Here is a 26,174-nt window from a genome sequence, read left to right on the forward strand (position 1 = left end):
TTAATTCATTTAAATGGCACTAGATATTTTCATAACATTGGTCCTTGCTTTTAGCTAAACTTTCTAAAAATACCTTGAATTGCTGTATCTGGATCCCAGCCTTCAACATCGATAAGGTACCTGAATTAAAAATATCATTTTAATTTTACAATATAAGTAAGGCTGAACTTTAAAATTTTCTTCTCAAGAAGACAGACTTGAAAATTTAGCACCTATATCATTCTTACCTACATATAAGGTATCCTGTTCTGTTAATTCCATTGGTACAATGAACTCCAATGAGTTTATCTATAAAATGTGAAGAAATATTAAAAAGTATGAAAAAATTTAAGATGAGAAAAGTATTACATGTTGTATAAGTAATTTATAATTTTTATAAAAATTCTACCACTAGAATTCTTAGTCATTAAATTTAAATCTAGTATGTTAAAAGGACACTATCAAAGATACAGAAAAGAAACAGGCTTTTTATGTTGACCCTACTGTATCAAAAGGTGAATTTTTAAGGATAACCATACGAAGAACAAAGTTTGTGTCATGATCATGAATAACATGCTTCAAACATTATTCAGAAAGAAATAATTTTAAACTTACTTCTTTGATCTTAATTGCCTCTGCATTCAGTGAAATGTACTAATACTTTCTGGTTAATATAAACACCTATGACATCATTTCTCCTTTAAGGCACATTATTTAAAACCACAGTTGAATAATTAGAAGTAAGATCAATCTACTGATCTTTGTGGATGGGCCAGGAACCTTTTTTTGCATGGTGGAAATGACCTATCTTAAAAAATTTCCCTATAGTGAGGTTAAAGTTTGAGTACTTCCTTAGAGAAGATGGATTTTGAGAGCCATATTCATCTTCTGGGTACCAATTCTGAGGAAATTTTTCAGTAAGATTCATGCTCTAGGTGTTTTTTCTTTACTTGTATTCATTCACCTTTCCTATCCTGCCAATTGCCAGAACTTCTCAAAAGAGCTGATTTGGGACCTTTCTTCAGGATCATGTGTGAAGAAAGATTCAGGAAGCATTCATTTAGTGTTTGTTAGGACATTGTTTTCAACTGGCACTGAATTTTCAACTGGCACCCACATTTCCAAGTCTTCAAATTATTTTCAAATACTATAAATTTTAGGGTGAACATATTTAGAATCAATTTATAGTAAGAGATTTTAGAAACCTATTTTCATTATTTTGCGTTCTGAATGAAATGGAATTCATTTTTGTAAAAATAACAGAACTGATTTATGGCCTTTTTATATGAAGAATGATCATTATCTGAAATATTTTTCTCAATACGTACATATTTTTTCAAACATCTCCATATGGCTTTATACACACACAGACACACACATACATAATGGTGAGGTTTTCATTTGAGCAATGATAGCTCAGGTAATTCCAGCTGAATCTATCTGGCACCTCAATGAGTTCAGAGTCTAGTATGGGAAGAGCCATAAGTAAACAATGCATTTGCCATAATACATAATACATGATGAATGCACACCAACGTGTTATGTAAGTACATAAGAAAGAGCCCTTAAATTTGCACTGGGACAGAGGTTTCAGAGGTAGTTCGAAAGAAACACTGAGATAATCCTGAGAAATGAGAGGAAGTTCACCAAGAACAAGATGGAAAACATTTCAATAAAGGAGTTGAGTGTACACTAGGAGGATAGATAGGACTTGTGTGGGAAATAGACAAGTGAGACATATGGGAAACAAATATAAGAGGCTTTTAGAGGGGCACCCGACTGGCTCGGTCAGAAGAGTGTGCAACTCTTGATTTTGGGGTCATGAGCACGAGCCCCACGCTGGGTGCAGCAGTTACTCAAAAAATAAATAAACTTACATAAAAAAGAGGTTTTTAGAAAGGACACCAAGAATCAAGTAATGAAGCATCATGTTAAGGAATCTGCTGCTTATTAGATGGGATACCACTGAAGGATTTTAAGCAAGAAAATGACATAATCAGATGTGCATTTTATTTTATTTCTTTTTATTTATTCATTTGAGAGAGACACAGAGAGAAAGATCACAGGAAGGAAGGCTGCAGAGGAAGAGGGAAAAGCAGGCTGCCGCATGAGCAGGGAACCCGATGCGGGGCTCAATCCCAGGACCTCAAGATCATGACCTGAGCTGAAGGCAGTTGCTTAACCGAGCCACCCACATGCCCCAGATATGCATTTTAGACAGATAAATTTGTGGAAGTCTGGAGGAATGACTGGTGGAAGGAGAGACAAGAAATCTATGCAGGAGGCCATCAAAATAACCCAGATCAGAGAGGGCAAGAGTAGATCTGGGGAGCTAGGGGCAGGAGAAGGAAGACTAAGAGTTCAGTTTTTGATGTGTTCAGTTTATTGGTGCCAGATGAACCCTGAACACTGACATGGAGTTCAGGAGAAAGGTTTGTGCTAGAGATACTGATTTAGGGGGCCAAAGTTAAAAATAGGAAAAGATGAGACAAAGTAAAGTGAAAAGACTTTTTTTTTTTTTTTTTTTAAAATCAAACCATTGTATTGAGGGGATTAGGGAAGGAGTGGAAGGACTGGGAGGACAATGAGATCTGACATCCAGGATCTCCCCAGCTTTGCAGTTGCCAAAAGCAGGACAGATTCTTAAGAAGAGTAGGCATCAAGGATTTGAGCAGGACAAAAGGCAGAGAGGAAGTAGGGGAGGGGGATTATTAGTAAAGAAAAGAAAACTTAAAAAAAAATATTAGCTAGAAAACTGAAAAACACTTAGGTAGGAAAAAATTGAGGAAAACAATATCAAAGAAGCCAAAAGGAAAATTTTAAGGAAGGAATGAACAGCAGAGGTTAAGCTTACAGAGATTTAAGCAAGATAGGGATAGAAAACTATTCTTTGAATTTCTACAATCTTCCAATTGAACTATAATTAGAGAGCTGTAGAAATCAGATTATGGGTGGTCAATAAGAATCTCTTTAGTGAACAGTAATGGAATGGGCACAATGAACAGGGACAACTCTTCCAAAAGTGTAATCAGCAGAGGAGGGAAACAGAGCATGAAAGAAAGAATTAAGGTTGCAAGAGGAAAAAGAGAGGATAATTTTAAGACATAGGAGAGAGCCATGCTTGTTTATATGTTGGTATTACAGAGTTGAGAATAAATAAAGAAAATGTCCTGAAGAAGCCAGGATTGGAGGAGAGGTAGAGGTCTGGTCTGCTTTTCTTAGGAAAGCAGAAGAAAGGAAGAATATGCGAATATGGATACAGGTGAAAGTAAGAAAGAGACCTCTGTTTTTCTTGAGAAGTGGGGAGCTATGCTATATGAACTGAGGAAGGAATGTGTTGTAGGCAAAATTCAGAAGCAGATGAGTGAATTGGTTGGGGATAGGGAGAGGACTGCCAAGCAGCAGTAAGAACCCAACTGAAACTCTTAACCAACAACCCACGGTGGCACCCAGATAACACTGTGGAGGTATTCTCTCTAACATGCAAGAGAAGAGAAGTAGGACTGTTGGATTAAACTAGGGATGAGTATTTTTGCATTAGAATTTAGAAAGTATTTCTTAAAGATCTACTAGTGACTAACTTTTGGAATAAAGATAAAAAAGGGATATGTATTGTTAAAAAGGAGAGAGCAGGCCCAAACTGGAATCACTTAACTAAACCCCATCAAGACTTAATACCTAACTTAAGTGTCTTCAGCTTCTCCCAGAAATGTGACTTTTAACCAGCCAACTTGGAATTTCCTGGGCAGCTCAAGGAGATAATCTAATAGACCCTTTGCGTTCCCCATAGGAGGGTGACCTTAACCTAAAACAATGTGTTCTTTACCAATAATTTCCTCTCTGCCTTTAAAAATCTTTTCTTTTCTGGATAGAGCTCCTTTTTATTTGCTAGATAGGATGCTGCCCATTTCATGAATCACTGAATAAAACCAATTTGATCTTTAATTTACTCAGTTGAATTTTTGTTATGTTAATAGTATCTTTTCAGTCTATATAGGAAGTCATCTTTTTACAGATTTTTTTTCTCCACTTGGTTTTTAAAATCAAGAACTTAAGATCATATCAATGTTCTAGTACCCAACGCATCACAAACTTTTGGTATCATAGAATAAAATGTAACTTTATTCTGCTCAGTAGTATCTAGAAGGAACAATGTTTTGACTCATTAAGTCTGTTTTCCTAAGATAAACAGTTTAACTAACAGCAATTAGCCCCTCTCCCCTCTGCCTAGTCTTTGGGGAAAATAAGCTTACGAAGCTATTTTTTGATTTGCTGGGACAGATACAATAAAAAGTAAAACCTGTAGATTCAGAATAAGGCTGCTGTGGGCAGCTGGCATTGTAACCACTGCAATCACCCCGAAACCGTGAAACCAATTCTACTTCTCAGGCTCTAACAGAACAGTTGGTTAAAGAGGAGCCATTAGCAATACATCAGAAATAAGCCACTTTCCAAGAAGTAGGCCTTGTCACCTGAAATTCTTCCCTAAGTCCAGGAAACTAGGCAGGCAGTACCAATCTCATCCTTTTCTTTCTGTTCATTTACCCCCAAAATGGGTTCCTTGCCCTTTTTACATTTCTGGGTATAAAATAATTGTTTAATTCAGGAGACTGATGCAGGAAAGTAAAGGAAAATTGATTTTTTTGGTAATTACTTAGCTCAGGTACAGGAAAAGGACAATGAGAAGAGAAAAGTTAAGAAAACTAAAAGGGAAAACAGAATTGATTTTGTCAGCCAGTGGGGCAGGGAGGGTAAGAGACATAACAAAAAACCCTGGAAGACTAATAGGCAGGGAGAGAAAGGAAGGAAGGCGTCCAGAGATCATTAGATCTAGTGAGAGTAAGAGAATGAGAAATCTGAAGAGTGTAGATGTCATCAGAGAAATCTATTCTATAGACATGCTATCTATAAGCAGTATTTATTAGCCACTGGGACTAATCCTAGGTATAGTCTAGTTTACAAATTTTTAAGTTTAGTAGCTCTTGTAACCAAACAGGAAATCACTAGAGTGAAGATGCTCATGTGGTCAGATCACCTCAGATCACCTCTGAGGTCTTCCAGTCTAAGGGGAAGCCTCTACCAGAGGTAAAGGTAAGTCCTTGACCACTAAGCATTAAGAACACCTGGAACACTTTGTTTTTTAAAGCAGCCTTTTAAAACTATAAAATACATGTCCATTATAAAAAATAACACCTAAAACATAGGAAGTACAAATATGAAGACAAAAATCACAATCAGATGCCACTATTAACACTGTGACGTTTATCTTTCTGAGTGCTTACTCAAATTTATTATTTATAAATATAATTATGTAGTGACACTGTCATTTAAAAATACCTCACAAGCATTTTGCCAAATCACTGAATACTTCTCTTTTACTTGGTTTTTAACAACTGCCTATTATTCCATGTGTATGTAAATGCTATAATTTAATCAACTTCATGTTTAGTGATCCTTTAGGGTCCTTCCAAGATATCAATATTTTAAACATATCAGTGAATGTTCTTGTTCACATGTTTATATATACTTCTATTTATAGAATAAATTTATTATTCTGTTACTTATAATTCTACTATTTATTATTAAATTTATTTAGGTAAGACATCCCCCAAAATACATTCATGGAGTTAAAAGGTTTACATAAGACTTTATCTTTCTTTTCTGTATGAAGCCAAACTGTACATCAAAAAGACTAAGATGTACCTTCCTTTATACTACATTTTTTTTTAAGGTTATTTATTTATTTATTTGACAGAGAGAGACACAGTGGGAGAGAGAACAGAAGCAGGGGGAATAGGAGAGGGAGAAGCAGGCTTCCCACCAGGCAAGGAGTCTGATACGGGACTTGATCCTAGAACACTGAGATCTTAACCTGAGTTCAAGGCAGACCATTAATGACTAGCCACCCTGGTGCCCCGATGCTACATATTCTTTCAAAAGCTATTTCTAAGTCAACTTTAAAATACTGAGTTATATTTTTGTCTGTCCTGGGCTGTCAGCATTTAAGGAATGCTGTAGGAAATCCATCTGTAAAGCAAAGAATCATCCCTCAATGTACCTTTTCTGTATGCTTTACTTTCTTCAAACCAAGTTTTTTTTAAGTGAGGGGCATGCATAGATTATAATCTAAAGAAAATCTTTGATAATGTCCTTTTAACTAGAAGTATTTAAGTGAAATATGTATATTATATCATCTTTAAGTGATCTACAATAATTTCTATTAAAATAATATTTGTTAATTAAATAGAAACATTTTGATTACATTAAAGGTTATTAATTACCATTTTCTGCATTTTCCCACAGGAACTTTCTGACCCACTTTTTGAACTGCAGAATAGTAGCATTGTCAGGGACTTCAAGTCCAACAGTATAAAGTTTTTTATAATGAATGCTTTTAGGTAAATCCTAGAAACAAAGGAAAATAGAATGCAACAGTTATGTCATTAAAAAAACATATTCTTCAACCTAATGAAACTTACCATTCAGTATTTTTTAGATCAGGTACAATGATTATACTGAAGGCACACTTCAGATCAATTTGTGCAGAACTCTTTTGTTTTTTATTAAAGATTTTATTTATTCTCAGAGAGAAAGAAAGAGACAGTGAGCATTGTGTAGAAGTGGAGGCAGGGGCAGAGGGAGAAAGAGACTCTCAAGTAGACTCCCTGCTAAGCATGGAGCCTGACATAGGGCTTAAGCTCATGACCCTGAGATCTAAATCAAGAGTCAGATGCTCATCAGACTGAGCCATCTACGTGCCCCTATTTGTGTGGAACTCTTTTGTAGTCTACATAAAAAGAGGCTATAAAATAGGCCTAATTCCTAGAGGCCAATGATAAGGATTCAAGTGATAAAGCAGGCACAGTGTCAACATAATATACTAGCTTGAAGTGTTAACTCCAGGGGCACCTAGGTGGCTCAGATAGTTAGGCATCTGTCTTTGGCTCAGGTCATGATCTCCAGGTCCTGGGATTGAGCCCCACATTGGGCTCCCAGCTCAGTGGGGAGTCTGCTTCTCCCTCTCCCTCTGCTTCTCTCCCTGCATGTGCTCTCTCTTTCAAACGAATAAATAAAAGATCTTAAAAAAGATAAAGTGTTAACTCCATACTTGGTGTTACAATTCTAGATATCAGCTTAGGTTATGTAGTAAGCCTATTTTAATATTTTCCTGACTCATTCTTAAGTTTGCAAGGGAGTCTAAAGTGGAGACCCTAAAAAGGGAAGGGATAATTTAATCATTTAAGTAAAATCAATTAATCAATTAAGTAAAATCAATTAATCAACTAACAATATTCATTTAAAGAATATCAAGGTGATGAGTATAAATGCTTATGGTCAGATCCTAGGAGAAGGTAATAGTTTTGGAAAAATAAGGATAATGACCTTTGAACAGTTATATGCCAAAAAAATACACATAATAGTCCAGCAAAAGCTGTAAATGTTAGGCCTTGAAGAACAGGTAGAGTTTTGGACAGGGAGAGAGAGGAAAAAATTCCAAGTTTCTGGAATGACTTAAGACGCAGAATCAAGAATGTTCATGAGATAGTGAAGAGATGGTTTGTTGTGAAACAGAGAAGAGCCTGATGAGAAGGGGGTGAGATTAAATTGGGCCTTGAAAAACAGAGAGAGGAGTTTAGATGTGATGCATTCAAACAGTGGGGAGGGCAGAGAGACCTGATATTTTTTTTTTTTTTAGGAAGGACCTGGAATGGGCATGAAAATTATGTTTAGGCACAACTAGTCAAAGATATATAAAAAAGGCTAGCTGTTGAATAATAAGGTAAAAGATCTGGAGAAAATGAGATACATTTTAGAAGGAAAAAATCTACAGGGTTTGAAGACAGAGGACTCAAATGATTTAAACCCAATACGCTCAGTAATGGTGCTCTCAGGTGAAATAGGGCAGCTGAAGAGACTGCAAATTTATATTTTTAGGAAGCAGTGGTATGGAAGTAAAGAAATGATGGTGTGTTTAGTTACATGTATGTTGAAGATATCAAAGACTATATGTCACCTAATCAGGGCAGGAATGACAGATGACATCTTTGATGGCACCAATCCAATCGAATAGCAAGGCTCAAGAGTTATTTTCCTCTGTAACAAAGTTTTAAAATTCTCTTGCTCTCCACAGCCTTAGCTAAGTCATGTCACTAAGACTTGGGACAGGCAGGGGAGGACTGGAGGATGATGAGGCCTAGTGGATCCTAATCTCCTGCTTCAGCCAGCACAATTCCCTGTTTATCTGCTTTTTATAATGGGCTTTAGATCAAGATTTAATTGAAATGATTTTGCTGCAAAAAAAAGTTCAAAAAACACTGTTTGTTCTCTTAGAAGAAAAATATTCCATTTTTTTCCTCTCTGCATAATCCATGATTTTAGGAAAAAAAGGTACTATATGATTACGTGAAGGATTAAGAAGATCTCTAATAAATTCCACATGGGAAATTCTGAAATTTATATTAAAATAACCATAGAGTTGCTTTCTTTAAAATGCAATATTAAAAAATCTTTTCTATTTCAAGATGTATCTATGATAACAAAATACATTTGTAACTTTACCTTAACTTCATAATATCTTGTGGTGTATGTTAGATCGATAATTAATCCAAGTTCCACATTTAGTGCTTTTATTGCACTTATCAAATCTTTTGGTGTAAACTTCTGGGTTGGAGTAAGTCTCTGATTAACTGCCTATAATGAAAAATAACAGTAAGGTTATGAAATACAGATAAAATATACCTAACATAAAATAAAGAAGGAAGAGAAAAAACATAAGAAGACAAAAAGAATCAGTGAAAAGTGTCATAGCTTTAAGAACACTGGCAAATCTCATAATGAACTGGAGCTGTGAGAAGAGCCTAAACATATTTACATCATCTGCTTCAGTGATTTTATATATGTCCTTGTCACCAAGGACTCAGAACACTTTAAAAAGGGACTATCCTGCTTGGATCCACTGGAATTTTCTTACACCAAATTCAGTTTAAAATAAAGTTATTAACCATGAGTGAAAAATAGTTTTGTAGTAGAGTTCTCATTTGAACTGAGGCTTTGAAAAGTTAAATTACTTGCCCAACATCACAGGCTAGATGGCAGTTAAGATTTTAACCCAGAAATTTTTACTTTTATCCAGCTCATGATACCAGTCTGACTCATTTGATTAAATGTTCACTTTCTCCCAGATATGAAGGTTCTTAGTTTCCATATTTCTATAAAGTAGAGTGAGAATTAGTTTTGGTCAACATTTACAGATGTTACCAGCATTCTTCTGGTGTATTTGTTATTGCTCTCAGTGGTATGTGCTGATGGTATAACAGATTTGATTTTTGTATTATATGATTAATAAGAAAAAAATCAGTTAACATAATGCACTACAAAGCCGAATACAAATAAGTTTAAAAGGGGCGCCTGGGTGGCTCAGTGGGTTAAAGCCTCTGCCTTCGGCTCAGGTCATGATCCCAGGGTCCTGGGATCGAGCCCCGCATCGGGCTCTCTGCTCCTCAGGGAGCCTGCTTCCTCCTCTCTCTCTGCCTGCCTCTCTGCCTACTTCTGATCTCTGTGTCAAATAAATAAAAAAAAAAAATCTTAAAAAAAAAAAAACAAATAAGTTTAAAAATGTTCAAGTTTAAAAAATTAATTCAACTTGGGAATAAAAAGAAATGAACTGTATGCTACATGAATGAATCTTGAAACATGCTAAGTGAAAGTAGCTAGTCACAAAAGGTCACAGACTTTATGATTCTATTAAATGAAATGTCCAGAACAGGTAAATCTACACAGAAAGTAGATTAATGGCTGCCAGGGGCCGAGGGAGGGGAAATGGGGAGTGGCTACCAATGAGTAAAGGGTTTCTTTTTGAGGGGATGAAAATGATCTGAAATTAGTGTTGATTACACAACTCTATGACTATATTAAAAACCACTAAGATACTTTAAAAAGGTGAATTTTATGGTATGTGTATTAAAGTATTAATTATATTAAATATATTTAAAAAGTAACTTTAAATTACTTCTCAATATATTAAAAAAGTAACTAAAAGACCTGTGAAAGGGAAAAATCTGAGTTAAATTAGGAGGCCAGTATAAAAGATTCTGAACTGTGTGCTCACACATTCCCAATGTCAGAGCAAGTAGGAGAAACTAAAGCTGCCACAGATCTGAGGCCATGTAAAATATGGCATGGGTTTCAAGTATCTTTCAATTTTTTTAGGAAATTCTATGCAAAGGGTTTCACAAATTAGTAAAGGAATGCTGATTTTTTCGTGGGGGGGTGGTTACTCGAAAGTTATCCATCTTTATTTTTGGATTATAACTTTTAAGTAGATCAAAATATAAAAAGCAAAAATAAAATTAGGATTCAAGATATTTTCTCTCAAAAAGGTATTTAATCTTGTTAAATGCTTTCAATAAAGCAAGTTGAACCCTTAAAAAATTAATTCAACTTGGCAACAGAAAGAAATGAGGTATGATACACACTAACATGGGTAAGCCTTGAAAACATTATGCTAAAGAAGCTAGTCACAGATATTATCATTCCATCCACAGGAAATGTCCAGAACAGTCAAATCTATGAAGACAGAAAGGAGACTAGTGGTTGTCTAGGAGGCAGGGGGTGGGAATGAGGGAGAAAGGGGAGGGACTGCTACTATGCATTTGGGAGGAAGTAAGGGTGATGAAAATGTTCTAAACTTGTAGTGACTGCTGCCCAACTCCATGAACATACTAAAAACCACTGTGTACTTTAAATAGGTGAATGTCAATAGGTGCATTACATACCAATAAAGCTGTTATTAAAAAATTAGTCCAAAACTACTCCCTTACACTAGCGTGAACAACTGATAATTACATGAAAAATTAACTGTTCCTTCCATATTGTCAAACATTTGCTGGAAATTTCACATATTTTTATGAAAAAAAAAAAAAAAAGCATAACATTAAGTAAACATGGATCACATTAGTCCCAATTCTCCTTATAAGATAGATGAGAAAATGATATACATACTCCCTTTAAAGGAACTTTAAAAGCAATAAATCGTGTTCCAGGTAGAGGATGTCCAATTGGCGTCACAGTCCTCCACCTGCAATGAAAATAAACAACTAAATTATAATACAAATATTTTAATAACTCAAGATGGTAAATAAAGAGACTATTTTTTTAATAAATAAAGCTACACTTCTTGGTTAGTTGCTTTTTGAGTGCTATCATGCATGAATTTTAATTTACTGCTTCCTCCCTCAAAAAACACAAAAACAATGGAAGGTTTTACGTAGGTACAGCACTTCGACAGTAAATAAGGCAGCATTCCTTCCTGATAAACTTCCAATGCCCAAAATGATATTGTCTTTGTTTTTCTTGGGCAACAGTAAGAGAAGGAAAATAGTTTATGAATTTTGCATCACTGTCACTGATTACATTTTAAGTAAAAAGCGGTAAAAGGTATTAAATGTGGGAATAATAAAAGTAAAATATGAAAACCGACAGTGGTTTTTTAAAAAAGATTTTATTTATTTATCTGACGGAGGGATAGAGATAGAATGCACAAGTAGACAGAGTGGCAGACAGAGAGAGGGAGAGAGAGAGAAGCAGGTTCTCTGCTGAGCAGGGAGCCCGATGTGGGGCTTGATCCCAATACCTTGGGATTGTGACCTCCGCGGAAGGCAGCTAGTTACCCACCCACCGGAGCCACCCAGGTGCCCAAAACCCACGGTGTTTTTAGTAAGTAGGAAACAAATCATTTTCTCAACATGATTATTTTGGATACGTCTTGTTTTAATTTCTGATTAATCCTGAATTAAGAACTATAGCTCGTTAACTTTAAATATTTTGATTTATCTATGATGACTTTTTATGAATAACAAAGAGAAATCTGGTATTAAAAAGAACTCCTAGTCATATAATTGTTCCCAAGTTATTTTTGCGAAATCCCAATGAAAACACATGAATGTTTCTCAAGATGAGCACTTTAATCCCCTGCTTACTTCTCCAGCTTCATTTCTGTACCATCCTTTTCTTCTCCAGGCTCTGGCTGCACACTGTTTCCTTTCCTTAGTCCTTGCAATGTTCCATACTATTCCTTCTCCCATTTCACTCCTTTAGTCACCTTCAGCTTGCAGCTCCAGTACTAGTTCTCAGGAACGTCTCTGTTATCACCCATTCCCATTAGACATACCCTTCACCTTCCTTCCTGGCACTTAACAGTTTGTAACTATACACAGGATTATGTGATTTTTTTTTTTTTTTTGGGCAAATCATGTTTCTCTCTTCATCATAAACTGTGAGACTGACCACGTCTGTCTTTCCTCACAGTACAATGCCTGCCACACCAGATACTCCATAAATATTAAATAAATGTTGAATAAGTTTGGTTTCATAAAATCACTATTTAACGTACTGTTTATACATGATTAACAGCTGACTTGTCATTAAGAATAATGAAGGTCAGAGGTAATAGGATGACATTCAAATGTGGAAAAAAAATATATAGCCAAGCAAGAATTCTGTATCATTCTATATCCAGCAAAACTATCCCTCAAAAAAGGAGTGATAACTATGTTCTAGTCCTTTGCTTTGTAAGAACAGAAATTTGATTCTGATAATTTATCTGAAGTTGAAAAATATAGTTTCTCAAGTTCTTAAAGACAATCCAAATGCTACCATAATCCAATAACAAAGCAATGATGTTGGACTAGGTTTCTTTCTCTTTAAAAATTAGAAAATGATTTCTAGCATAGTAAAAGGCTTTACTTACAAATAAAAAGGCCTCATTTTACCTTTAAATAACTCACTAACTCTTAGATTTTTGCTTGTGACTTTTTTAAAAGATCATTTCTTTGACGGAATTCTTCACTTGTGGAATAAGATGCCCTTGAATACTTCTGACATTTATCCTTTCCTCAACAGCACATCTAATTCTACTATTATGAATGGCATTCAATTATACTACAATAATTCCATAAATATGTTCATCTTTGTTTTGATATCCAGCTGGAAGCTGTACTTTTTGTACTAACAATACAAAGGAACCATATGGAAGCAATAACGGACCATCTGCTAATATTGCCAACGTTATTACATCTATTACTGTAATATGCACTTTTTTCAATCCATTTATTCCCACAACTAATGCTTCCATAATGACATAAATGATGGTATCTAAATAAACTAGTACTTCATTTAAATTACCTGTTCAGCTACTTTTATTTTTAAAAGAAAAGTAAGTGAATCTATATACATTCCCAAGATTTGCTTCTGGAACGCAATACTTTTGGGATTCTGGTTTTCAGACAGATAAAATTTTATTACACTCCAAGAGAAGATAGAAATCTTTAGAGTACTCTACACAAATCCAAAAAATCTTGCTTACAGAATTCTTGGCCACAATGTAAGATAAAAGCCAATTACCACTGCAAAATTAAACAAAGAAATAAAAGGTAGAGACTGTATGGAGAAAACCTATAATGTTCTGACTGCTACCAACAGACCAGTAAGTTGTTGAGCTATCAATCATGCCAGCCATGTGAATGGATGAAAATACTAATTTAGGATTAATAAAAGCAGGAACAGAAGAAGGCTACAGACAATGTCTACTAGAAAAATATCTCCACCTATTCAAATACTACCCTATCCTTGCGGATTAGTTTAAAACATCATTTCTTTCATAAAGTCATCCTTTATTACAAAACACCCTCACAACTTAAAATCGCAAAGAATAGGACAAATTGACCTCATGTACCTCCTGATGTATACTGAGAAGGATATAACAATACCAAAGTAGCGCTGTTGCCAAAAACAAAACAAAACAAAACAAAACAAGTTTAACCTGAATATAATTAAGGAAATGATCAGCAAACTCAAAAAGAGGGTCATACATAACAAACTGCCTAGATTAGGGATCAACAAACTTCTAAGGTCAGATAGTAAACATTTGAGGCTTGTGGATCACACAGTTTCTGTTGCAACCATAGAACTCTGCCACTGCAGCGCAAAAGCGGCTACAGGCAGTCTGTGCATCAGGAGTACAGCTATTTGTCAAAAAAAACCTTTATTTATAGAAACAGTTGGGTCAGCCCATGGGCCATATTTTGCCAAACACTGGTCTAGACTCTGAATAAATGACAATATAATGAAAGACCAAATAAAGACCATTGTAGATGGAGACTGGAGAGACAACTAAATATACACATGACTCTTCTGGGATCAAAAACAACTCCATCATAATTATATTGGGAAACCTGGATATGGATTATAAGAATATTGTGTCAATGTATAATTTCCAAAGTTTGATGATTATATGTGGTTAAAAAGGAAATTATCTTGTCTTTAGGAGATACATGTTGAAGTATTCAGGAGTGTACTGTTATGGCCTCTGCAACTAAATCAAGTGGTTAAAAAAAAAGTGGGATAAGTGCATATGTATACATATGAAGATCAAGCAAATGTGGCAAATTAGGTTCTAGGGCAAAGGTTACAAAATATTTACTGTATTATTCCTACTTTTCTGAAGTTCTGAAATTTTTAAAAATAAAAACAGGAAACAAACAATGGCATAATAAAAAATATAATTAGTTATACTCTGCCCTAAAAAAAAAAAATCTCCTTTGAGTTCTTTCTTCTCTGAACTGCCATTTCTATTAACTCATTGAACCATAGAGTTCAGCAAGCTCTTATTATGTCTTAGTCTCTAAATTTCTTCTGTTAAGTCTTACCCTCACAAAGCACTTGGAATGGTAGTAGGTATATAGTGTATGTTCAATAAACTCTATGCTAATAAAAGATTAGGATGGGGCCATAAAAACATATGAACAAATATTTCCCTGAGCCATAAACCCCACTAAAAATGACATGTAACAATATCTTACCTAACTGGAATAGTATCTGTACACATCAAATAAATAACAAATAAATACAGTGATTCTAGGAGAAATTAAACAGAAAGTTGTAGAAAAGTAAATGAAAGTACAGATAAATGAAGTAATTTTACTAATACTGATTAGCCTTTCTGGAACCAGAGCTTAACCACATTCTGGTGATTTGACACAGAGATCAGAAGTAGGCAGAGAGGCAGGCAGAGAGAGAGGAGGAAGCAGGCTCCCTGAGGAGCAGAGAGCCCGATGCGGGGCTCGATCCCAGGACCCTGGGATCATGACCTGAGCCGAAGGCAGAGGCTTTAACCCACTGAGCCACCCAGGCGCCCCTTTTAAACTTATTTGTATTCGGCTTTGTAGTGCATTATGTTAACTGATTTTTTTCTTATTAATCATATAATACAAAAATCAAATCTGTTATACCATCAGCACATACCACTGAGAGCAATAACAAATACACCAGAAGAATGCTGGTAACATCTGTAAATGTTGACCAAAACTAATTCTCACTCTACTTTATAGAAATATGGAAACTAAGAACCTTCATATCTGGGAGAAAGTGAACATTTAATCAAATGAGTCAGACTGGTATCATGAGCTGGATAAAAGTAAAAATTATCTGGTGATAATTATAAGGTCGTAGTAATAACAATTTACATTCCTAGACTTTGTGTCAAATAAATTAAAAAAAATCTTAAAAAAAAACAAATAAGTTTAAAAATGTTCAAGTTTAAAAAATTAATTCAACTTGGGAATAAAAAGAAATGAACTGTATGCTACATGAATGGATCTTGAAACATGCTAAGTGAAAGTAGCTAGTCACAAAAGGTCACAGACTTTATGATTCTATTAAATGAAATGTCCAGAACAGGTAAATCTACACAGAAAGTAGATTAATGGCTGCCAGGGGCCGAGGGAGGGGAAATGGGGAGTGGTTCAGCTTGATCCACTGGAAGAAACGGATGGACTACAGAGTCTTGAAATGATCTGCTGGTCAACTTCTTTAAGTCAAGCTTTTGAGAAGTGAAGAAAGGACAATTCTGGATTCTACTGTCTCATAAGAATCTGGTATGCTGGTGTTTTATATCATTTGCTGATATCAGATCTATATGAGCTAGAGGCTTTACGTGTACACCACAGATAAAAAGAACCAAACCCAAGCATTAAGCACATGGTAAGTAATCATTACTTTTTCTTAAATCCAGACAGACAATAAAATTGGTACCTTAGTGAGCAAGTAAAGGAGCTAGAACTCTTACCTAGATAGAGGACAAACTCACTTAAATGTAAATTCTTAAAAAAGTACTTGATTGGGTTCTTTCCCTTTAAAGAGTGGATCTCTACCACAGATATATAAAAAAATTTCAAAGATTCTTTATAGAAATATTAGATGTCTTGTTCCAAATCTATGCCTGCTAATCAGAATTTCCAAAGGTGGGACCTACTAGAATTAAAAGTAGTTAAAAGTAGTTTTGGCATGGAAAATTATCCGTTACCAGTTATAGTATTTATTTATTTCCCCTTTCCAGTTAGCTAACCTAACATTCACTTTTCTGTAGTAATCAGCAGCTTCTGTTGACACCTTCTGTATAGAGCCACTATGTCTTTAAGTCAGGGAGATCAACTACCCATTAGGGCACTTCCAATCTTATGGAGATATGTAGGCAATCAGTTGGGCCTCGTTTTCTTCTCAAGCCTTCAAGTGTTCTCATCTTCAACCACTAAATGTCGAAGGATGCCTTTGAAAGTCATCACCCTCTTCATCTTTCCGCAAACACATGGAACAATCTCACTGAAAAACTGAACTTCAAGAGCACTTTTTAGGAGAGAGGTTTTGCTAGGGAATGAGCAACAGCAAATCTGAACTTCAATTAGTTTTTGTTCTGATTACTATATACTTTGGGTCCAGTTTGCTTTTATTTTTTAAGTAACAAAGATGAAAATAAAAGATTCATTGAAAGCTTGTGATTTTGCAGTATACTAACACAGTTCCTTTCTCATCTTAGAATGAATATTTTTCTTCTCTCTCTCTCTCTCTCTTTGTGTGCTTGTTATACAGAGGAAGAGTACGGGGGGAAGTAGAGGTGATGGAGATCAGGAATCTGCATTTTAAATAAGCATTTAAATAAGCATTCCTGGTAATTCTGAAGCTGGTAGTCCAAGGACAACCCTGAAAAAACAAGATCCACAGACAAGTAGTACATGGTAAGGTAGAACATTCCATTCTAAGCAGAGGGAAGAACAAAAACAATATATGAAGGCATTCATGAATATGCCATGCCTGAGGAACAGGTGCTTTGGTCCTTGCTGGTTCTCAGTTTCTGTATCTGATAAATGAAGAGGCAGACCACACTGTCTCTGAGGTCTTTCCCAAAGTTAATACCTGATTATCACCCAAACTACCCACTGTTACCTGAAGATACTGTGTTCATTGCTATTCATTTATTCACTCAGCAAACTTATAAAGTACTAATGAATGGAGAAATTCAGTGTTAGCCCTCAAACAATGTTTAGTCTGGTGGAGAAAGAGACAATTACCATAAAGTGCCACGGAACAGAATTAGGGACAGCATTACAAAGAAAGCTTGAGTAGAAACTTTATGGGGAAAAAGGGATGGCATTCCAGGAAGGAATGGCACATGAAAAGGCATGCAGGCATGATGCCACAGGATACAGTGAGCAGTTAAATATGGTTTTAGCATAACATGCATGCTGGAGAGTGGTTTAAAAAAACGAACCTTATAAAGAGAGAAAACAGTTCATATATGCCATGTAAAGAGCTCAGATTTTACCAGATGGAGGAAATGAAAATAGGGAATTGGGCCTGCATTTTACTAGGACAGTTTGGTGACAGTATAAAGAATGAATTAACAAGATACTACCCTACACCTGTCTAGAATCAATAAGACAAGAAAGAGCAAGTGTTGATGAGAATATGGAGAAAAGGGAGCCCTTGTGCACTATTGGTAGAAATGAAAAGTGGAACAGCCGTTGTAGAAAAGAATATGGAGGTTCCTCAAAATATTAAAAATAGAAATACCATGTGATTCAGTAATTCTACTACTGGTTATTTACCCAAAGAAAACAAAAACACTAATTCAAAAAGATATATGCACTCCATGTTTCCCATGTTTATTGCAACATTAATACAATAGCCAAGATATGGAAGAAATCCAAGTGTCCATCAATAGACAAATGGTTAAAAAAGATGTGGTATAATAATGCACAGACTGAGGGTGCCTGGGTGGCTCAGTGGGTTAAGCCTCTGCCTTCGGCTCAGGTCATGGTCTCAGGGTCCTGGGATCGAGCCCATCGGGCTCTCTGCTCAGCAGGGAGCCTGCTTCACCCTCTCCCTCTGCCTGACTCTCTGCCTACTTATGATCTCTATCTTTGTCAAATAATTAAATAAAATCTTTAAAAAAATTTTTAAAAATGTACAGACTTGTCCAATTACTACAGTGTATACTAAAAATTAATGTAGCCTTGCGTGCCAACTATACTTCTATAATAAAAACATGTGATATACATATGTATCTGGTATGTATACAGTGGATATTACTCAGTCATAAAAAAGGATGAGATCTTGTCATTTTCAACAACATGGATAAATGTAGAGGATATTATGCTAAGTGAAACAAGTCCGACATAGAAAGCCAAATACCATATATGGTATACATGTAATCTAAAAAATAGAACAAATGAATGAACAAACAAAAAGCAGAAACAGACCCATAAATACAGAGAACAAAATGATGGTTGCCAGAGGGGAGGGGGATGAGTGGGTGGGCAAAATGGCTTAAGAGTAATGGGAGATACAAGTTTCCAGTTATGGAATGAATAAGTCATGGAGATAAAAGGTACAGCATAGGGAAAAGTCAATGATACTATAATAGTGTTGTATGGTGACAGATGGTAGCTATACTTGTGGTGAGCATGGCATAATGTATAGACTTGTTGAATCACTATGTTGTACAACTGAAACTAATGTAATATTGTGTGTATTATTCTTCAATTTAAAAATTTTTAATTAATTTAACTTTAAAAATGAATCAGAAGGGGACAACTTGGAGACAAAGACATCAATTAAGAGGCTACTGTCAAGAGATGATGGCTGCTAAAGCAGAACAATGAGGAGAAAAGTAGGCTCCAAAGAGCAGCTGTTTAGGAGACAGAATCAGATAACCTGTGGACTGTGTGTGGGATGTTTAAAAAAAAAAATGGAATTTCAGAATTGTTCTAGTTTTAACTTGGGTGACTGAATACTGGCTTCATTCAAAAAACAGGAAATAAAGAGAATAAGTTTTGTGAGGCAAAACTGGTTTTAAGCTCTGCATATTCAGAGTTTTGGAAACTGGGGTAAAGGTATCCATAGTCAGTCTGGAGCTCAGGTAAGAAGTGTAGGCTAAGAATAGATTTGGAATTCATTATCCTGCAGACAGTAGTTGAGGCTATAAGACTACTAAAGAGAACAAAATAAAAAGAGAACAAGATAAAGGACAAAATCCTAGAAAGCAACAGTTAATGTTTCTTTTTTTTATTTTTTGCTTTTCTTAAGATGAACTTGAACATGTTCATATGCCAAAGAGAAGAAAATGACTAAAAAATCTTAGAAAAAAGGGATTAGAGTGAGATTCCAGAGGAACAAGTATAGAAAATTCAAAATGCTCTAGGAGATCTGAAAAGAAAAGTAGAATCTGATGTTAGAGAAACCAAAGAAGGGAAGTTCAAGACTGGGCAATGGTCTAAAGAACCAAGTGCATTTAAGAGGTCTAAGAAGATACACTGGGTTTATCAAAGAAAGTCCTTAGTGGCAGATAAGTGATGGAAGCCAGAACACTGCAGGTGGAAGAGGTAATAGATGTGGGGAGTGGGAAGTAACTATTTCCACAAATTTGACAGTACGGGAGAGGAAAGAGCGGAAATCAGAGGATAATCCAAGTGGAGACATTTTCTTCCTGTTCTTTTGTTGTTGAATAAGGGAAATGAAGCTGATGCAGGGAGGTGAGAAAAGGCATACTAAAGAGAAAAGTAAAGGTTAAATGATGATGCACGGCCCCAGGGAGACAGAATGGATGGGATCTAGCATACATATAGGATCAGTTAGTAAAACTGGATAGTAAAAAGCACACCTCTTTAGCTGAGACAAAAGAAAAGGATATCTGCTGATGAAGTTAAGTTTGCCTGGTGGTCACTGTTACAAATTCACTTGAGAGTCTATTTCCTCTGAAAACACAAAACCAGCTGCTGAAAGTACAAGGTCAAAGAGGGAATAGAAGGTTTAAAAGTGATAAAAGTTAGAATAGTAGCTGTGGGTAGAAAAGGAAAAGAATGGCTGAGTTCTATTATGAAACATGATACATTGTCATGACGATAAACTGGTTTTGTGATTTTTCAGTACTAGAACTTGATTATCTTTAGATATATGAGTTGAAAAAGCAAATGACTAAACTGAACTAGAGCAGAAAGCAAAAGCAGAGAAAGACAAAAGGCAAGGAAATTTTAGATACTGGTGTGAGTAAATAATGAACCAAGCAGTGTGGCTAGACAAGGAATAAAGTTATTCTACATAGAGGCTGATAATGATAAAATACTAGTCAAAGGACAGGGTCTTTATGAGGTCGCAGATTAAATATAGAAAAATAAGGAAGAGGGAGAGAGGAATAGACAAATGAGAGGAGAATGCTAGAATTTAGGATTTTTAATATGGAATAGTCTTAGATATTGAGGTCCCATAGACAGTCATCTCAGGTGCTGGAAATGTGATGCACGTGACTGCTTTAGTCTCATCATGGTCTTGTAGGACTTGAGTAATGAAGACTAAGCTGGGTGCTAAATTCATTTTAAAAAATGAGGGAGTAAGGAGGGAGCTGATAAACAATGGTGAAGAGAAAGGTAGATGGTAATTACACAAGGGATTCCATTATGTTTTACAAGGGTAGGATGGAGTGGCCTAACAATGGCAATGAGGAGATGGGAGCATATCAATGCCCCCTGTGGTATGTGGGGCATGACTTCCAATGTGGTGAGCTGCTGGGAAAGCAGTGGCCTTATGGGAGAGTTAGGCTCCAAATATCAGGAGGCAGAATGTTCTGTAAGAAGAAGGGATAAAGAGGAATTTATTTACATCACATATGGGGAGTCCAGAGAAAGAGTTAATGTCTCTGGAAGAAGGCTGATGATCAAGGGAGAGAGAAACTGTGAGGATAAGTCTATGAAAAATTATCAGTGTGGTTACCGAGTATGATAGAAACTAGAAGTAGGGGTGCCTGGGTGAGACAGTTGTTAAGCATCTGCCTTCAGCTCAGGTCATGATTCCAGGGTCCTGGGATTGAGCCCGACATCGGGCTCCCTGCTCAGAAGCCTGCTTGTGTTCCCTCTCTCACTGCATCTCTGTCAAATAAATAAATAAAATTTAAAAAAGAAAGAAAGAAAGAAAGAAACTTGAAGTAGAATGGGATTTACTGATCTCTGATCTTAAATGAAACTCTCATAGTACTGTTTCAATATCAAGCTGCCCAAAACTCTAGAATTTTATTTGGTTGCTAAGGTTAAACAACAGTGTTAGCTTTGGTGACTATATTATTAAAAGAAAAAAGAACTTCAAGAAACTCAGGCAATCAATGAAACTCAGAAAAAAAAAGATTAATGATGTTTACAATCATCTGTCATTAATATGGACATTCAGAAAATAAAATTACAGCTTAAAATCCCATGAGAAACTCAAATTTCAAAAGAATTAAAGGGTATCCCTTGAAGCATGAAAGAGATAGTTTGGAAGGTAAGGCAGTATTTTGATCTCTAGATAGTATGTTTATAGAATACTGCTTGAAAATACAAATCCATTCTGAATATTTACATTACACAGTGAGTTCCCAGCTTAAATTCACTCAGTGTTTGGCAAGAATCAATATGATAGTACTCTGTTCCCAATTTCAGGATTCAGGGACTTTGTCTCCCCACCTGGTGTCCTTCTCATGGCAGACCCTCTGGTTTTGTGACAGAAAAGCTCTGAAAAATGGGCAAATGGAGGAAGACATAGTAGTATAGGACTGAGGATCCAAATTATTTTGAATACAAATACAGCGGAATGAGAGATAAAAATCCTCAGTGTGATTACTTTGTCACAACATATATAATACCTGTTAGGATTCATATAGCAATGAACAGAATTTTACATGGAAAAAAAGACTGAATCTGAAGTATAATCACCAGGAACAGACCTTCTAACAAAGGGAAATTTCTCAAAGAAAAAAATAATAAGGCAGAGAACTTAATAAAAGAGTATTCCAATCAGATCAAATAAAGAGAACATTTCTGAAAAACTAAACTCATGTTAAAATCCTGTGTAATTTAAAGTGGCAATTGCACATTTTTAAATTCTTTTTTTTGTTTTTTTTTTTTATTAATTTTTTATTTTTTCAGCATAACAGTATTCATTATTCTTTTTTTTGTTTTTAAGATTTATTTATTTGTCTTAGAGAGGTAGGGAGGGGGAGCAGAAAATCTCAAGCGGACACCCTGCTGAGCTTGCAGAGCCCGACTCTGGGCTAGATATCACTACCCGGAGATCATGACCTGAGATGAAATCAAGATTTGGATGCTTAATCAACTGACCCACCCAGCTGCCCCACTTTGAAACTCTTTTCCAAATCAATCCCAATTACAGTATCTCTTGTCTGTAGCCATATCTCTTCTCTTCTCTTAAAAACAAAAAACAGGGCGCCTGGGTGGCTCAGTGGGTTAAGCCACTGCCTTCGGCTCAGGTCATGATCCCAGGTCCTGGGTTCGAGCCCCACATCGGGCTTTCTGCTCAGCAGGGAGCCTGCTTCCTCCTCTCTCTCTGCCTGCCTCTCTGCTTACTTGTGATTTCTCTCTGTCAAATAAATAAATTAAAAAAATCTTAAAAAAAAAATAAATAAAAACAAACAAAAAAACACAAAACAACAACAAAAAACCAAAACAACTTTGGGAAGAGAGATCATTGGAAGATAAAAGTAAATCTATACCTCCAGATAAGAAAATTGCTATTTTAGAGCTACTGCAACTAGTTTGTTTAGAGGCTCTTTGGTTCAAAAGTACTTTCCTATTTCCCTGTCACATTTTCATAATCCCAGGTGGGAGGGAGGCAGGACCAGGAATATTATGATTACCCAGGCTATTCGGATGCCAAAACTGCAGCTCACCAACTTAAGGAACTTTAGGGATATTGGAAGTGCTGTCATCTTCTGAGGCTCACAATATGGAAGGTAACCATGCTTTTTGACAAAACAGTTCACAGCACTGCCTTGCAGCACTCAAAATGACATTTTATTCTGGAAACAAGTAATATAATAAACTAAGTTCCTTCCTCCCATTTACCGTCTACAGCTGGACTTACAAATTCAAATGCGGTTGACATACCTCAGTAAAATATGTCCCAAATAAAGAAATGATAAAATGATAAAGTCAATCAACAGTAAGTCTTAGTGCTGCAGAGGCTAAAAGGGGATGGGAAACTGGAGAGGCTTACTTTTTGTAGAGAAGGCAGCTGCAAATCACTTACTATTGCCATGTACAAATCTGGTTTCTTAAATCTGATTTTTGAAGAAATCTAAATTTTCATGTGAAAGCTCCAGACCTTTAAATGACAGCAACTTAAAAAAACAAAACAAACAAACAAACAAAAACTGAAGCAAAATACTTTGGCAAGTGAGATTTGGAGACCAGCCTGAGTGGTATCCAGATATCTGCAGGAGTGATACTATTTTCCTTTAAACCTGAAAATATTTAGGGGCGCCTGGGTGGCTCAGTGGTTAAGCCTCTGCCTTTGGCTCAGGTCATGATCTCAGTGTCTTGGGATCGAGCCCCACATTGGGCTCTCTGCTTGGCAGGGAGCCTGCTTCCCCCTCTCTCTCTGCCTGCCTCTCTATCTACTTGTGATCTCTCTCTCTCTCTCTGCCAAATAAATAAATAAAATCTTTTAAAAAAAATTTAGGGTTGATTTTTTTGTTTTACCCCTCTAAACTACAAACTATGGAGTATTCAATCTCAAATCCTACACCACCTCACTTTAGCCTGTTCATTATTTGGGCCTATATACTTCACAACACATATGGAAGTGTAGTTATAATAGTATATCAGTAAATCCATGCTATATGTATTTTTAAAGCTATTTTTTAAGATTTTATTTATTTATCTGACAGAGAGAAATCACAAGTAGGCAGAAAGGCAGGCAGAGAGAGAGGAGGAAGCAGGCTCCCCGCTGAGCAGAGAGCCCGACTGAGCCGAAGGCAGCGGCTTAACCCACTGAGCCACCCAGGCGCCCCGCATGCTATATGTATTTTTAAAAATGGTACCCCTGTTGGGGCGCCTAGGTGGTTAAGTCTATTAAGCTTCCCACTCTTGATTTCACAAAGGTCATGATCTCAGGGTCCTGAGATGGAGCCCTCCTCCATCAGGCTTCAGAGCTCAGATGAGGAAGGGTTAGCTTGAGATGTTCTCCTCCCTCTCCTTTTGCCTCTCCCCTCAACCCTTCCCTAAAATAATAAATCTTAAAAAACAAAACCAGTATCCCTGTATAATAATTCCAGAAATTACGTGACTTTAAGAACAGCACAGATTACATATTATTTGCACATGCACTCATATTCTACTTAGCCTATAATCTTTCTATTGAATGAAGTATTACTCGACGTTTCCTTCTTTCACCATCATTGTTCCTAAACTCCCATAGCAGAAGAACAGTAGAAATTCAAGATGGGAGACCCAGCAAGGATTTTACTCTGACAATTTTCGAGGCTCGGACACATTTAGCGGTATGCAAATATCTCCTATAAGAAAGTGAGCGGAACTTCCAAGTTCTATTTCTACATATGCCACAACGTACCAACATATCCTGGAACATTATTTCGCTGCAGTTTTCTTCACTTCCACACCTCCCCTTTCCCAAATATACAAGGCTGTTAGAAGTTTTAACCACCTTCTAAGTTCCTTCTCCAAGCACAACGCCTGGCGCTGAGAGCGGCTAGAAATCGTGGCGAAGGTCTGAATGAATGAAGAAAGCCTTTCCATCACATCGCACGCTGCTTTCCTTACTAGCGAGTCTCCTAACTTCAACCCCACCAGTTTCCCGGGCCAAGTTTCAAAACACAGAACATTTTCACTGAACTCGTTATTTTAACTCCGGGTGAGTCACTGGGAAAAGAAAATATACGTAAGCTGTTTCGTTTATGAAGCAAAGACGACAGGACCCGAGTGAGCATGTCCTGCGTGCCCTAATTTAAGGCTTTAAAACGATTTTATTAATTTATTTGTCAGAGAGACGGTGAGCGAGCACAAGCAGAGGGAGCGGCAGGGGAGGCAGGGGGAGAAGCAGGCTCCCCGCTGACGCTGGGATCATGACCCGAGCTGATGGCAGACGCTTAACCGACTGAGCCACCCAAACGCCCCTAATTTGAGGCTTTTAAAAGTACTGAATTGGTTACACTCACACTAATCGCCGGAAAGAAAAAAAAACTCTTGGCATCTTTAGGGCACCCCGTGGGATGCCACCCTAAAATCAAAGAAACCCTCTTTTCCCGGAGCGGTCCAGGCGGCGGATCGCGCGGGCGCCCGAGCGCCACCGTCCCCGCCGCCCGCCCTGCACGCCGGCTCGAGACCACAGGGCGCACCGGGACCGCGGACAGCGGGCTCGCGAGCGTGTCCCCCGGGACTCCAGCCACTCCGGTTGTCGCCGCGGGCCCGCGCCGGACGGGGAGCTCGCGGCCGGGTACTCACCCGTTGGGGATACTGTTCTTCTTCACCATGACTCGAGAGGTGCGGGGCTCCCACGCGCCAGGACACCGCGCTCTCAGCTGTCTTCCAGAACAAACCTCCAGGAGCTGCGGCCCCTAGCGCACACACCCGGGCCGCAGGTGATTACAGCTGGCGCTCCCGCAGGCGCTAGAGACCCAGGCCAGAGCCGGAGTGACAGGCTCCGACGCCTCAATTCCAGTCAGAAGCGCAGGTACCGGGTGAGCAGACGTAGCGCACCGAAGATTCCCGAAGGCGCACGCTCTGCGCGAGCCAGGGACCCAGCCAGCTGAGGGCCGCGCCGCGCATGCTCCTGGACGGCCTTGACGTCAGTCCCAGAGCAGGGAACGCTAAGCAAGCGGCGGGCTACGGGCGCTGTGGTGAGGAACCTTGCGGGGCGGTTGGTGACCTCGGAGAGTCCGCGGTTAATGGTGCGTCCTGCCTTAGCTGCTCATAAATAGCAAGAGCGCACTGTCCATCCAGGTGAATGTCATAATTCCTGTTAAAGCCCCCTGACTTTCCCTGTGAGACACCCCGATACCTTGTCTGGTTGGAGCCCAG

The 26,174-nt window shown here is 37.3% G+C and overlaps 2 protein-coding genes across 8 annotated transcripts in view; one reads left to right on the top strand and one right to left on the bottom strand.

The window, feature by feature from the left end:
• LOC125084556 (uncharacterized) overlaps positions 1-25,701 on the bottom strand; it is a 64,534-nt gene extending 38,833 nt beyond the window's left edge. For 3 of the 4 annotated variants that reach the window (XM_047702022.1, XM_047702020.1, XM_047702023.1), the window contains exons 1-6: positions 25,599-25,701; positions 10,981-11,056; positions 8,539-8,670; positions 6,261-6,384; positions 228-288; positions 74-120 (exon numbers count right to left, since the gene is read on the bottom strand). In XM_047702022.1, the coding sequence (XP_047557978.1) occupies positions 74-120; positions 228-288; positions 6,261-6,384; positions 8,539-8,670; positions 10,981-11,056; positions 25,599-25,627 (469 nt within the window). In that variant the 5' untranslated portion in view covers positions 25,628-25,701. Of the gene's footprint in view, positions 1-73; positions 121-227; positions 289-6,260; positions 6,385-8,538; positions 8,671-10,980; positions 11,057-25,598 lie in introns of those variants that run through there. The other variant, XM_047702024.1, reaches the window with a different exon arrangement.
• Positions 25,702-25,976: 275 nt separating this feature from the next.
• CC2D2B (coiled-coil and C2 domain containing 2B) overlaps positions 25,977-26,174 on the top strand; it is a 106,596-nt gene continuing 106,398 nt past the window's right edge. The window contains exon 1 of one of the 4 annotated variants that reach the window (XM_047702018.1): positions 25,977-26,044. The gene's annotated coding sequence lies outside the window, so the exon portion shown is untranslated. Of the gene's footprint in view, positions 26,097-26,174 lie in introns of all 4 variants that reach the window. The other 3 variants (XM_047702015.1, XM_047702016.1, XM_047702017.1) reach the window with 3 other exon arrangements.

The sequence above is a fragment of the Lutra lutra genome, chromosome 14 (assembly GCF_902655055.1).
Source record: "Lutra lutra chromosome 14, mLutLut1.2, whole genome shotgun sequence".
Lineage (NCBI taxonomy): Eukaryota > Metazoa > Chordata > Mammalia > Carnivora > Mustelidae > Lutra > Lutra lutra.